At 39.6% G+C, this 15,956-nt stretch overlaps 1 protein-coding gene across 3 annotated transcripts; it reads right to left on the minus strand.

The window, feature by feature from the left end:
• Positions 1-6,161: 6,161 nt before the first annotated feature.
• mdm4 (MDM4 regulator of p53) lies at positions 6,162-12,469 on the minus strand. Of its 3 annotated transcripts, none has more exons than XM_059329239.1 (11): positions 12,280-12,469; positions 10,905-10,992; positions 10,723-10,797; positions 10,410-10,543; positions 10,257-10,306; positions 9,751-9,815; positions 8,463-8,559; positions 8,220-8,380; positions 7,858-8,040; positions 7,644-7,712; positions 6,162-7,554 (listed from the first exon to the last, which is right to left on the minus strand). In XM_059329239.1, exons 2-11 carry the CDS (start codon positions 10,974-10,976, stop codon positions 6,985-6,987), a joined length of 1,476 nt encoding a protein of 491 aa, XP_059185222.1. In that variant the 5' UTR covers positions 10,977-10,992; positions 12,280-12,469; the 3' UTR covers positions 6,162-6,984. The 3 variants fall into 3 exon arrangements, with proteins under 3 accessions (XP_059185222.1, XP_059185220.1, XP_059185221.1); XM_059329237.1 differs by having other exon boundaries at positions 7,858-8,055; XM_059329238.1 differs by lacking the exon at positions 12,280-12,469 and adding an exon at positions 12,124-12,272 and having other exon boundaries at positions 7,858-8,055.
• Between the last annotated feature and the right edge of the window lie 3,487 nt (positions 12,470-15,956).

The raw sequence follows: 15,956 nt of genomic DNA on the forward strand, positions 1-15,956 counted from the left end.
GATGTGTGCATCCCTTAAGTAGGCTATTTACACGGTTTCTCATAAGGTTGGAATAAAATATTTTTTACTACTTTCCATGAAATGATTTTGACAATGTGATTAATTCTTGACAAATAAAGTGTTTATCTTCTCAAAACTTTATTAATCAATATCTTCCAAGCATATCACAGTGAAAATGAAACCACAATTAACAGAGGATTGTGTCTGAAAACTAAATTATTCCAACTTTATGGGTGACAATGTATTTATTGGGCAAAACCAAATATATCTATATAAAGCCAGTCAGCCCATCCCCATACTCCCCAAATGGAATGATCCTGTGTCTCATAGCCACATTTCCCCACCACTGTAGCGATACGACTGTGAAGCTGGCAGTGAAATCAGTCCATTAGATCAAATAAAGTCTGTCAACTAGTCTGGCTCACCCCAGACTTGATTAAATGTATGAATCTAAATAAATCCAAGACTCATGATGATTTAATGCAACTGCTGAATTAGGGTACTGGCATTTTTTTGGTCTAATTCAGGCATTGCCCAAGGGGATGAATTAAGTACTTTATTATTTTTTATTATGATTATTATAAATCAGAAAGGTATCTGACAGGGTAAGGCCAGGCCCTCATAAAATCTATCCAGTTTAATTTGAAAGCAATTTACACCTTGACATTGCCCAAGTGTAAACCACAATCTGCATTGCTCCTCTAGGAGACACAGTTGAATCCCATCTGAGGCCAGTTATGTGTATAGGACTGCAGTGTTGTGAGATCTGAGTGGAGAGCTATGTGGAAACTATGCCCTGAACCCAGCCAGCACAGCTTCCATATATCATCTTCCATATCAGACCTCCTGCTGTGGGTACACTGTAATCTCTTTTTAATGTGTCACATATCTGTCACTACCTGTTTTCCCCCCATTATTTTAGCTCTTATTTTGAAATTCTCCCAGTCATTATGCCTTTTTCTGTATCTCTGGCTCCACTGACCTTCTCCCATGTCAGCAGTGGGACAAATTTAGCGTCCTGGTTTCTGGAGCGACCAAATAGTCGGTCACAACAGAGGGAAAGTTTGTGTGGTGTGTGTGTGTGGTGTGTGTGTGTGTGTGTGTGTGTGTGTGTGCGTGGAGGTGAGAGAAAGGTCCTGTCCACACAGATACAGTTACAAATATCCAGACACACCACCAGAAGAAAGCCAAGGAGGGTAAACAGGCTGGAAGTATGCAGACGAAGGACACAGGACCAGAGAGAGAGGCAGAATTGGTATATTTATAAAGGTGCTTCAAAGAAAGCCAGTGAGAGCAATAAAATGATAAAAATGGGCAAAATATGAGAGCAATGTTCAACAGAGAGCTTCCATCCTAACTATTTTCCCTCTAGGAAGTATTGCATACGCCATAGGGGATAAAGGGAGAATGTGTTAAGTTATTCTGGGATGTTGGGATGGAGGTACTGTCGCCATGGAAACATGCAGATCCCCTACCACTCCCTGGGCTGTGCCGCTCTAGAGCTGCCAAGCACTGGGTGCCATGTCACCAGGGGTGTTATGCCATTCTTCGTCTCTACGCTGTGTGACGTGCCAGGCGCTGTGGACAAAGCAGTATGCCATTCTTGAATTAGATGCAGAGTGAGGGAAAGCATGTTAGTATGGCTGTCACAAGCAAACTGTATTACTGTAGGGCACATCACAGGGAGGACGTGAGTATTTCATGATATATTTCTAGTATAATTATTTGACATATACACTCACCGGCCACTTTATGAGGTACACCTGTTCAACTGCTCGTTATCACAAGAATCTAATCAGCCAATCACATGGCAGCAACTCAATGCATTTAGGCATGTAGACAAGACAAGCTGCTGAATTTTAAAGCGAGCATCAGAATGGAGAAGAAAGGTGCTCTAAGTGACTTTGAACGTGGCATGGTTGTTGGTGCCAGACGGGCTGCTCTGAGGATTTCACAAACTGCTGATCTAACAACCATCTCTAGGGTTTACAGAGAGAGAATGGTCCGAAAAAGAGAAAATTTCAAGTGAGCAGCAGTTCTCTGGGCCAAAATGCTTTGTTTATGCTAGAGGTCAGAGGAGAATGCCCCGACTGGTTGGGGAAAGGCAACATTAACTCAAATGACCACTTGTTATAATGAAGGTATACAAAAGACCATCTCTGATGAACAACACGTCCAACCTTGAAGCAGATGGGCTACAGCAGCAAAAGACCACACCGCCACTTTATTAGGTACACTGTGTATGAGGGCATATCCAGTAGACATAGTAATTAATGAGGTAAAAACAGTGATGTCCAGGACAGTGGAGATGTTGCAGAGAAGTCCATTTCTTTGTTTTTGATTGAAATATGACGATCTTATACAATATGATGCACTGCTGTAGATTAAAATACTCAGCAGGAGACATGTGACTTGGTCCATGTCACAAGCAAGTCTGGCCAAGTCAAGTCAAGTCAAGTCACACTTTATGCCAAATCAAGAATCCTTACATAAGGCAAGCTCCAAGACAGGTCATAACATTAAACATAGTTACATAACTGGTAATAGTAATTAATGCAGCGTTAAATAAAATTTTAAAATGTGTTCAACATCTAAAGGTAACTCAACGACTGGGTTTCAATGTATCCATGCTTTGCAGAAAGACATCAATACAATGCCAACATTTGATTATATTGATTAGGTTGATTGGTGATATTAATCGTTATCAGGCTAATGTTAGCTAGCTATGGAGTTGTGAGTGAACAGACTGTTTCTGGCTATCATTAGCTGAAATCAGCCCTCTCAGCCGCTCGCTGATCTGCAAGTACAGTTGTGTTCAATATAATAGCAGTCCAATTAATCCAGGTTTTTAGTATATTTTTTTTGCTACATGGCAAACAAGGTACCAGTAGGTGCAGTAGATTCTCAGAAAACCAACAAGACCCAGCATTCGTGATATGCAGCTCTTAAGGCTGTGCAATTGGCCAATTAGTTGAAAGGAGTGTGTTCAAAAATATAGCAGTGTCTGTCGTTGCCTTTAAAAACACAAAACTATTTTGTACAAACTTTTTTGTTTCTAGGATTTAGCAATCCTGTGAATCACTAATATAAACTAATATTTAGTTGTATGACCACAGTTTTTTATAACTCCTTCACATCTGTGTGGCATGGAGTCAACCAACTTGTGGCACCTTTCAGCTGTTATTCCATTCCAAGATTCTCTAACAACATTCCACAATTCATTTACATTTCTTGGGTTTGCTTCAGAAACAGCATTTTTGATGTCACCCCACAAGTTCTCAATTTGATTAAGGTCCGGGGATTGGGCTGGCCACTCCATAACATCAATGTTGTTGGTTTGGAACCAAGATTTTGCTGGTTTACTAGTGTCTTTGAGGTCATTGTCTGGTTGAAACACCCATTTCAAGGGCATGTCCTCTTCAGCATAAGGCATCATGACCTCTTCAAGTATTTTGACATATGCAAACTGATCCATGATCCCTGGTATGAGATAAATAGGCCCAACACCATAGTAGGAGAAACAAGCCCATATCATGATGCTGCACCACCATGCTTCACTGTCTTCACTGTGGACTGTGGCTTGAATTCAGAGTTTGGGGGTCGACTCACACACTGTCTGCGGCCCTTGGACCCAAAAAGAACAATTTTACTCTCATCAGTCCACAAAATGTTCCTCCATTTCTCTTTAGGCCAGAAGTAAAAAAAGACAGTGGTGGAAGAAGTGTTCAGATCCTTTACTTCAGTAAAAGTACTAATACCACACTGTGAAATGACCCCACTCTGCTCATTTTAACTACCTAATAAACTTTTAAGTGGTTTAATTTATAAAAATAGCTAATCATTTTAAATGTATCATATTTTCCATTTTAAATCTTCACCTGAAAAGTAAGTAAAGCTGACAGCTAAATGTAGAGGAATAAAAAGTACAATATATGTCTCAAAATGTAGTGGAGTAGAAGTATACAGTTACATAAAATGTACATAAAAGTACCTCAAAATTTTACTTTAAGTCCTGAGGATAACCCTTTAAGTTTTTATTGATCGGCCCCTAGGTGGCACTGTGGTGGCAGTCTAATTTCATATTTGGTACCGTGGCCACACTATAACACTTAAGGCAATGAAGTTCATATAACTTTTTATTATGAGGGTCCATAGATGCTGTGTGCAAAGTTTGGTACAAAACAATGAAATTGCCTAGGAGGAGTTTACATTTCGCGAATTTTGCGATATGGCCTATACTATATCACGAGATTCAGCACAACTCAGTGAACGCGTGGATATAAGGTTTTTGAATGTGCGATAAAGTACGTGGGAGTTATTAGCCAAAACACACATTCCTTTATTATAGCGCCGCCTAGTGGTGGAAATTCAGGATGACAATAGATTATAAAATATTTCGCCAGGTGTGACTTATATTTAAAGTTTCATGAGTTTTTGGGTATGTTCAGGCAGTGAAAAATGCGATCATTTGGGTGGAAGAAAAAATAATTCGAAATACAATAGGGACCCCGCAGGTTGTTGCCTGCTTGTGCCCTAGTAAAGAAATCTGAAATACAAAATTAATGAAAATGTCTGTAATTTAGCTAATTCTGCAGGCTTTAGTGAACTTGTGTGGTTCCAGATGGTGGAGGGCTGCACAGGGGACAGGGATCCACATTCAAAGAGTATTCCCTCATGGGTAATTATTGTCTATATAGTACCCTTGGGTTACATGGTTCGAGTTTTTCGCACAAGTTAGAAAGCAGAAGTGTTACAGCAACATATACTAGAGGATATGGTGTCTGTTCCAAAAATAAGGCGGACACAAGGAAGCAGGACAGTGAGTAAGCAGAGAATTGCAGGTGCTGGAGCCCAGTCAAGGAGAGGACACATGACAGCTGGCCTGTCATACAATGACTTATTCTTCAGTCAAAACACACACACGCACACACACACACACACAAACGGTACTAAACATCAACTTTCTCTCTGGTCAGCAAGTGAACTAAATGAAACAAATAATTCTTTATTGCTTTACAAAACAACTTATTTTATTTCAGGACATGACATGTAGAAAAAAAACTATATTAGCTGTACCATGTTTAAGCACATTACAGTCTTAATGTCAATAATTGCAACAAGTCTGTCATTCTGAAGCAGTATCAATCATATAATATGTACTGAGACATTTTTATGAGGTCTGTATCTAGAGAAAGTTTGGTTCTTTTGATGCACAATTATAGCAATAAATTCAAAAGGCTACATTAATCTTTCATAGCTTTTATATAGCTAGTATAGCTCTCACACCAGCTGAGAGCCGGCTCTAGTCACGACGGGAGGCATGCTCTATATATGTTTTACATATTATTACTGGTACTGTACGGCTTTGGCGGCACCAGATACAATATTGAGAATTCTCCCCACCTACTGGCAGAAAGATTTAGCACATGTAAAGAGCAGATCAAAGCACTATTATATTCCCTCTACGCAAAGCAGAGCCAAGAGTTAAATGCTTACTGTCACTGAACATCTTACTTGTGAGTGTTGGAGAGCATACTGTATTAGTAGACAGCTCACAGTCACTGACAGTAAATTGTATCTACTCCAGCAATCACCAAATGACGCAGAGCCATCAAAATAAAATCTATAATATACAAATTAAAGTTCAGAGTCATTACGTGGCAGTGTAACGCTGAAATCAAACCTCAAACTCCCAATAAGTACTACGCAATCATTTCCACCAAGGTTACATTTAGTAACTTATCCCATCTCTCTAAAGACTTTCTGTACATCTTTCAGAAAATAATTTTTGCTTTAAAATTACACAGAGCTCTGTATCAAGTGCAGCCTTTTTCTGCTTCATTAGAGGTGGCGGTCATCTAAACAATTAAAACTGAATCATAAATAAATTAAATACAAAATATACAGATATTGTTCATCTATCATATGTTCAGGAAGAGATGTGGGGTATCCTTTCTGAATGACAACATTTTAACATTTACCTACAATTATATGACATAACTTACTGCAGGCATAACTGTCACCCAAGGCTTGGCAATTGTAAATACGGTATTGAATACATATTAACATCAAATTACTACCCCGAGAGGAGATTACAGTAAATACTTCAGCTGTGCATTCTCAAGCAGGATAAATTCAATTCTATATTTTAAAATACTATGTTGAGAGAAACAGCACTTAAGCCACCACATTTGTATTTTACAGTACATTCAATTATGCTGAAAAGATCTTTTTTTTTTTTTTTAAAGAAAAGCTTAGTAGGATACTTTCATGGAACTGCAGCTGTGGACATCTAAACCATGGTTTAAAACTATTTCATGTTCTTCCTTTAATCTTCATCACTCAGATCTCAGAGGCACAATTCCTACAGAACATAAGAGTTTGACTACAAGAAAATGTGGCCGAAAAGATGCTTAAAGAAACATTCTTGTAGTTCTATACCTGTAAATTCCATTTTTCCAGATGATGACTGAGGTGAACCTATGGGTAAAGAAAATCAAACAAAACTAACAAAAGCAAGCAACACAATTTAAAAATGGCACCAACCAAAGCAAAAAACCAACAAGAAAATTCACATAGCCTGGAAAAAAAACAAGCCTTCATGAAATCAAATAGCTCACAAACGTGTGCATCCTGATGTGATCGTCTAATAAATAAATAAATACTTCTGCCTTTATGTATGTCCCTTATTTAAATGCAGCACCAAAACCAACATCTGGTATGTCTCACTCTGTGTCCAAGGTTTCATCTAACAATACTTCAGAGGCAGTGTGATGCAGAATAAAACATGCAACCAAGAGCGAGCTTCACCAAGTGCTTTGTGTGTCTGTGTAGGTTCTGAGACTAAGGTGCACATTTTGTGTGTGTCTACAAGGAGAGTGTGTGTACTAGAGTGCATGCATCTGTATGGTTAAATGTGTTTCAAAATGTGTGTTGTTGTATCTTTTGTTGTTGAGGTCCCCAAAGTGGGTGTGTGCGTGCTTTTTAGAGAATGTATATTTTAATAACTTTTTGAATGATCTTCCCACATCCTGGACAAGGAGCCTGGAACTTGTGCAGCCTCCTTGCACACGGGAAACAGGTTAGCAGGTGAGCCGTGCGTCCGTGTATTATATTTCCGTTGCGTGGTCGCACTCGGCAAAGCTTGCAAGGCTCCAACAGCGCCTCAGGCCGTGCTTCTTCAATCTCCATGCCCAGATTTTCCTGACTCTCTCCTCCTGAGAGCTGCTCATCTTTGAGGAAGCTGGAGGGCCAAGGCCCCTTTCCTGTTCCTGACGCCATAGTGGGAAGTGGTCGGTCAGCTGTGGAGTGGGAGGGCAGGATGACTGGGTCTGAGACTGTTCTGCTGCAGTCTGGGACGTCGATGCCTGCATCACTGTCATCTTCCTCATCGTGGGTAGTAAGAGAGCTGCATGCTGGGATGTCAGGAACAGAAAGGGAATGGGCGAGTCGGGGGACATCTTTGTACCAGTTCTTACGTAGGGCCCAGCAGCGAACACAGTACCTTTGGAGAGGTGTGTTATACTTCCTGCACTCTGTGCACTGCCATGCATCCTGAGTTACAAAGTAGATACAAAGTCACACATCGGCATCATTTAAGTTTTAATCTATGGCTCATCAAAGTATGAAACAGATAAACAAACCTGTGTTGAGATCTCTGTATCCGTGTCATCGCTCAGACACTGCGAGTCTTCATCTGGCTCCTCCTGCATCTGGATATATAATAATATACATTTAGACATTTGGTCAAACATATCATGATAATATCCTCACTCCAGGCAAGTACATTTATTGTAGTAAGGTGGTTGGTTTGTATAAACCTGACCAATGGAGGCAAAATCCTAAGCAAACTCCTACCTCTCGATCTGCTTTCTCCTCCTTTCCTCCTCCATCATCATCGTCAGGTAGAGCCTCCCCTTCTCCTGCGCTCCCTTCCTCCAGTGCAGCCTCTTTCATTTCCACGCTCACCTGTTCACTCCCGCCCTCGGTCAGGAACCAGAGGTCGTCAGTCGTGTCTGACACGATAGCTGTGTCCTCCTCCTGTGCAGGAGACAGCTGACATATCAGTCAGACAACCACTGTTACGCTCCAATTTATGCCATTTGCCAACAAGTAATTATGACTGTTGGCATTTTTAAGCTTTAAATCTCCCAACTTAACCCTGAACCAGCTGTTGCTAGTGTTATTAGATGAACTTTCTAAGATGTGAAGTTTCTTACTTGGTTTGTGTGGATGTCTGTGGAGCCATTGCTCCTGCGGCTGTAGTTACTACGGAGATTACCCAGAAACCACCAGGGCAGGCCAGAAAGATCCCACTCGTCCAAAGTAACATCCAGTTTGGGCCGTTTGCAGGCTGATCGTGGCAGGCCTTCAAGGGAGTCTGGAGACGTTTTGGACAGTTAAATTAAGATATTGAGCAGGTATTTGGTCATTGCAGAGTATGTAACAAACGGTTTGCTTACCATCATCTGGCTCCCGAGGTCGTCGCTGGGAGGGGGTCTGCAGGAGAGGCCCATCATTGCCAGCCTCCAGCACTGCTTTGACCACACCTCCACACATCTAGAAAGGAAATGTGAAGGACAAAAATGAGAACACAAGAGCCATAACTGGGTACATGGAGGACTCGGAGCTCCTTTTCAAGATGGCCTTTGCTTAAAGAGTGGTGGTACAGGGAACAAGGGGCTGGGCAATTAGGGTGAGGGCAAGTGGGAAAGGGAGGTCCAAATTAATTAAATTATATTAAACAAGCATTTTATTGATAAAGTGCTTTTCAGGATACTCAAAGATATTTTACATAACATAAAATCAGTATCCTTTAGGAGCTAAAGGCTCCGATACCATGTAGAGCATAAAAACAGAGATAGAGAAAGATGAGGTCCAGTTAAAACAGTTTTAATGTGTAATATGTGAAAAATAAATCAGAGGAGCTAAGTAATGACATATTAAGATATGAGGATATCACTAAGATATGATCCATAGATATATAGTCTTCAAGATAAATGAGAAAGAAATCAGAAAAAAAAAAGAGGGCATCTCATATCTACAATTGGTGACTATTTATCATTAAGCCGATGGATAAAATATGTACTTTTGAAAGAACATGTTGGGAGTATGATCAGATCCTAAATTTTAAAACAATCTTGAAGTGGATTTAACGCATGCAGTCATTGGTAATACAGTAACTCAACCAGTGAGGACAGACCAAAACCTGACAATAGCTCATAAATGGTTTAAGGTGGATTTTGGAGGGCGTCGGAAAGAAAGGTGTAGGAACACGGGGCAGGGTTAAGAGGTTTGGGGTTATTGTTAGGCCCATGGCTGGATCAGGAGCTGCGATCCTCCAGTTTCGGAGCAGAGAAGAGAACTCTGTGACAGACAGAGAGGGTGACTCTGCCCCCCATCCACTGGGTGGTGCTGGTGGATTGCAAGAGAGTGCTGGAAAAGCCACCAGACCAAACCAAGGATGGGGCTGTACAGAGACGGTGCCACTCTGTACAAACAGCACACCAACGAAGACAGCAGCCCTTCCCTCCCCTCCTCATTACACACAAGCAGACTGCAGCTAATTTTATGGTCTTAGGGACTTGGTGATACACAAAGGCCCACCAGTCTCAATCCAGCACTGTGATAAGTGCATGTTACGTCCAATTACAAAAAACGTTCTGTCTCTTTGTATTCACAAGTGTTGTGTGCAATGAGGTGAGAAACATTGGGGTTCTGTTTCTTCTGAGCACCATGCTTCAGTTTTACCTGACCGCGATCCTCCACTCCGCCCTCTACACATTCACGGCCCACAGAAAGATTCTCTGCAGCGTCTGCATTTCAGATAAAACACAGTAACAGAAAAAGGACACCCCCACCCTTTAATTATAGCATAACACATTCTCTCACTAAGGCCTTCTTCTGTTGCTTTGTAGGACAAGCTGGAAAATGGTGTTTTTCAGGTCCCTGCATCCTCAAGAGATGCACATACTATCACAAGCACTCACAATTTATGAAAAAAGAAAGAATTCTGCATATATGTATAGATAGTCACCATATACCCCAGGTTCTTCACTTCAAAAAATATCATGTTCAAGACGAAAATGACATTTTCAATTAATCAATGACAAAGGGAAGAGGAAAAAGACAATTGGATTTAAAAGTCATCACAAATATGCAATATACTAACGATACAAAATATATTAATTCATGATGCCCACTGACAAAAACATTATTTCACATATCAAATTAATAAATCATAAAATGTAACTTACCAGAACAACCAAGCACAACTAAGTACTTCTTGAGCATTTCATACACCGGACTGTAAAATGAGAATAGTTTAGAATTAACCTCCTCATTTAAGGTGTATAGTTGATCATCAGTGAGTGTTTACCAGAAGCTCCAATTTTGCTGTGGCTGTTTACCTTGGGTTTTTGACAGAGAAGCTCTCCACCTCGAGCAGCTCTCCCAAAGGGTCATCCTGACAGTGGACGATGTGCTGCCTCTGTTTGTCATACAGTTGCTTCCCCATGATGTACTGACCCAAGTAGTGCATCACCTACACGGAATAACACCAGATATTAGATATCTACAGGGTACATTTTTACCAGTAGGAAACCAGGATAAAGGACTACTGAACTGTGGGAAAACCACTTCTCAGATAACGCTTCATCATAAGCTGGTAAAACAGGCCACATATTAGAAAAAACATACTTGACATTTCACCTGACAGCTCACCTCTTTGAGTGTGAAGACTTCTTCCTGGGCTCCGGCAACACGCAGAATCTGCAGGAGAGGGGCTTTTGGTTGCACCTGTGGGAGAAAAACAGTACCACCGCTTAGTGTTAAATATAAACTATATTTGTGAAATTGGATACTTGTACAGGCAAAGCAGCTGTCTTATTTTGGTGTAATGGTACCTGGTTTCCCTCTCCAGGTAGCGTCCTGCATGATGAGCTTGATGCCGGAGGCTGGGCTGATAGGGAGCTCATAGTAAACGAACAAAGTCTGAAATACAGAATTACACCCTGTAAAATAAACCAGTCTTCAAGTTCCCGAACAGCTTGTATCACATCGTCACCCTGTTAAAATGATCGCCAACTCATTTTTTAAAATTTTGCAGGAAACACAAAAAAATTCACCAAAAGTGTAATATATTAAATTTATTTATATGGTGACACTTTATTTTGAAGGTGTCTACATAAGAGTCACACACGCCTGTCAGAAACCTGACATGACAAGTATCATGAGCATTAATGTTACTTCAAAGTTTCATTAATGTTCATGACACATCCAATGTCATTTACATTTACATTTAGTCATTTAGCAGACGCTTTTATCCAAAGCGACTTACAGGAAGAGTAAAAGCAAACAATCAAGGTATACTGCAATAAGAGCTATTAGTGCGTCAATAAGTGCTGGGGACAAGTCATGTTTATGACACGCTCGTGTCACTCTTGTGTAGACACCTTCAAAATAAAGTGTTACCATATCTTATTTAAGTCACAAAGGCATGTTCAAAAAATTGCCTAAGTCACATTTTATTTTGACTCAGGCATAATAAATCCGCTTAAGTCACACACTTGACATAGGCCATTATCTTAAATGAGTAAAGTCACATGATCTGATCAACTGAGGATGTAGGCGATTTTTCCATAGGTGGCCGGTGTAATCAGGAGATGATTTTGGGGGGGGGGGGGGGGGGGGGGGGGGGGGGAGCAATTTTGACAAAAAATTGCTTGGCGATTATTTTAATAGCGTGACAGCATAACGCTGGTGTCTTGGTTTAGATCTTACACGTAATACCAACGCCCACGATGCTACATTGACTTATCACTGACATATTGGTAAGCTTGAATTATTTATTAACGTTACATTTAATGGCAACACCTAACGTTACGAGACCAAAACAATATATCAATGTCACATGTCGTTTGTCTAATTCAATTGAAGCTAAACAGGCTGCACCAAAAAGAGCTAGCTTACCAGACAGCTGCCTGGATGGTTTCCTTACTTTTTCTTATGTGACAGTTCAAATAACAAGGCCACAATGCACAGGAAAGCCGAGCTAGCGTTAACGTTAGATAAACGGATAAAATGTTAGTACAAGCAAAAAAAAAAACACTACTAGCTACTCACATGTGAACTGGAGCATCTGGGTAATGTTAGCAGGTGCAAATCTTCTATCGCTACTAGCAAACGTGTATGATAGCTAACCTAACGAAAGTGCTACCGTTAGCTCACTTAGCTGGCTAGCTATTTCCTGAAGAATACGTTCGTTGAAAAGGGTCTCACCGTGATGAGTTGACATTACTGCACCGCGGCTACATTGTTCCAGACGCACTATTGCCTTAACAACCCCCTGACATCTTGTAGATATACATATAGTCAATAAATCTATGGGTTTACAACTCTAGCTTGCTCTTACTAACGGCAGCCAGTTAGCATAGCTGAAGTACAGATTCAAACGATGAATATGGCGACACAACTTCCGGCTGCACAGCGACACAAGCCAAGAGTTGTGACGCCCCCTATAGTTCAATAAACAGCACACCCACCCTGTTAAAATAATCGCCTAACCTATTTTATACAGTCTATGCGCCTAACTCATTTTTTCAAGTTTTGCAGGAAACACAAAAAACTTCACCAAAAGTGTAACATATGACATTATTGATCATTTCACTCAAAAAGGATGTAACAAAGGATGGCTATTGGCATAGTAATAACACTGTGTGTAAATTATGTAACTTAAGAGAAATAAATGACTATGGCAAGATATGGTAACACTTTATTTTGAAGGTGTCTACATAAGAGTCACACAACCCTGTCAGAAACATGACATGACAAGTATCATGAGCATTAATGTTACTTCAAAGTGTCATTAATGTTCATGATACATCCCATGTCATGTTTATGACACGCTCATGTCACTCTTATGTAGACACCTTAGAGTAAAGTGTTAGCAATATTAGTGTCAACAATAAAAAACTGATAAACTAAACTGATAACTAAACAATCTCCCTCTAGCTCTTCTTTGCTGGCTTCTTATCTGATGGCTATGAATGTGGCAAATTGTCAAAGAAGTGATGATCTTAAAGGGGTAAAATCACATGATGATGTAGGCGATTTTATCATAGGTGGCCGGCGTCAGGAGGAGATGATTTAGGCAAAAAAAAAAAACAATTTTGACAAAAAATGACTTAGCCGATTATTTTAACAGTGTGACGATATAATACTATTTACAGGTACATTTAAATAAAAAATAGAATATTGTGAAAAAGTTCAATCTTTTTTGTCAATGATTTCAGAAGTTGAAACTCATATATAGATTGATTACACATAGAGTGAAATATTTCAAGCCTGTATTTCTTGTAATTTTGATGATTATGGCTAAGAGATAATGAAAACCCAAAAGTCAGTGTCTCAGAATATTACATCAGATCAATTAAAAAATAGGATATTTTAAACAGAAATGTAAGGCTTCTGAAAAGTATGTTCATTTCTATGCTTTCAATACTTGGTTGGGCCTCCTTTCGCATGAATTACTGCATCAATGGCATGGAGGTGATCAGCCTAGCTGCCTTCAGGTTACCTTTATTGTTGGTCTGGTGTCTCTCACCCTTCTCTTGACAACAGCCCATAGATTCTCTATGGGGTTCAGGTTAGCCGAGTAGGTTTCCCAGTCAAGCACAGTAACACCATGGTGATTGAACCAGCTTTTGGTAGCTTTACCAGTGTGGGCAGGTGCCAAGTCCTGCTGGAAAATGAAATCAATCTCCATAAAGCTTGTGGAAGCATGAAGTGCTCTAAAATGTCTTGGTAGATGGGTGCGTTGACTGTGGACTTCAGAAAACACAGTGGACCAACACCAGCAGATGACATGGCACCCCAAATCATCACTGACTCTGGACTTCAAGCAACTTTTTCACAATATTCTAATTTTCTGAGACACTGAGTTTTCATTATCTCTAAGACAAAATCATAAAAATTACAAGAAAAACAGGCTTGAAATATTTCACTCTATGTGTAATGGATCTATAAAATATATTTCACTTTCTGAAATGATTGACATGAGATGTACCTGTATATTGTAGTGTATTAGGTTATTCAATAAACCCTCAAGCATTAACAGAGGTGGGACAAAGTTATTATATTCCACTTTTTACTCACATTTAAGATTTATCTCTGATTTTGTATGGAAGCCCATTCCTGCCAATGTGATGGGGGTAAAAAGGTTTCTGTTTAGTTGTGTAGTTCAGGGGTCTGCAACCTCTATTAACAAAAGGGTCATTGTTGGCGAAAGGAGGAGAAAAAAAGTTAGAATTTGAGCCAGAAATTGAACCCTAAACCTTATTTTGAGCCTTACAATGTCTTATTAGTCTAAATTACCCTACCAACATGACTAATAGATGAAAATGAGCATTTATTAATATGATTTCTCCAGAATGCAGCGAGAACCCATGTGCAAATGGGAGGCTGCACACAAAGAAATATCTCAGGAGATTTGGAATTGAAAGCTAGCCTAACAAAAGAAACTTAAAACTAGACTTGAAGTTGGCAAAATTCAGAGGTTAAGGCGCCAGGCTGTAGACTTTCGTAAGCTATGATGCACATTTTATTTGACTTTAAATGTACAGAAATAACATTCATTCGTTCATTTTGTATCATTTTCACAGCACAAGGAGCCACTGCAGCTGGCCTAAAGAGCCACATGTGGCTGCAGAGCCTCAGGTTGCCTACCCCTGCTGTAGCTCATTATGAGAAACCTTCTTGAATGACTTAGTATTCCCAAAATAATGACTAAAGTTAGTTTCTCAAAATAGTGAGAAACTTATTAGTATGGTCCAACAAGAATATTAATTTAGCATTCTCTTAAACTGTCCTTATTTTGGTGAGTAATTTGTTTTTGCAACCATGTAATGTTAGCAACTCACTCATTAGCTAAATATATTTGTGTTATCAGAGGCCACTAATTCAGGCCATCCATGGACGCTAGCCTTCATAAATAACAGGTCCTTGATGTTGCGTATTAATACATTGCCATGTTTTCTACTGTGGCGATATCGATAAGCATGTTTTGTAAGATTAGTTGTGCATCGTATCACCATTCACCCCGAGAGACAACACAAGTAGTTAAAAATGTCAGTGTGTTATTTGAGGCCACTTTTACTTACTTCCTTCATAATGATTGTTCTATCATTGTTACATCGGTCAGTGTAATACAATGGTATGTTGTGATAGAGGACGGAGCACATTTTTTCCTCCTTCAAGTTTACAATAACACCAGCAGTATATTGAACAGTAAGGCCAATTGAAACATGCATTCCCCATTCAAGCAATTACAATAAAATAATGTTCAAGGTTATCACATCACCATAACATACTTTGTACTTTCAATTAGTCTATACTTACATGCTTTAAGTATTTTTTATTGACCTGAATTACGTATCATTACATTTGTAGAAATTGTACATTAACAAATCCCAAACAAAACTAAATGGGTGTAAGAGAGGTTGTGTTATTTCTTTCAATAAATGCAAACATTGTTACAAAACATTTGTGCTACAGAATAGTTTAATTCAGAGATACTCATCTCCGATTTTCTAGCAAATAGTCAAGAAAACAAGATGGAATGAAGATCACAACTCATGGCCCGACCCGGCAACTTCTTCACAGATCTGTAGATACAGTGCAAAAATAAATCATTAAATCCAGTAAATAGCTGGGTTTGTTCTTATTGACAATTGTGTAAATAAAGAAGCATCAAGCATATGAATTTGCTTTCATATCTGACAAAGTCCACCCAACAGTCCTTGAGAATATGCCTCTATATTAGGCCAGGTTATCACAATAGCTTATTGGCTGGGATATTATTGACTCTGCTGGAGGAAACAAGCATTGGCCCTGCACATGTCAAAAGTTACAGTTCTTGGATTGCAGATAATATAAATGGCCAATATCTACTCTTAACA

Source organism: Centropristis striata, chromosome 3, assembly GCF_030273125.1.
Source record: "Centropristis striata isolate RG_2023a ecotype Rhode Island chromosome 3, C.striata_1.0, whole genome shotgun sequence".
NCBI lineage: Eukaryota > Metazoa > Chordata > Actinopteri > Perciformes > Serranidae > Centropristis > Centropristis striata.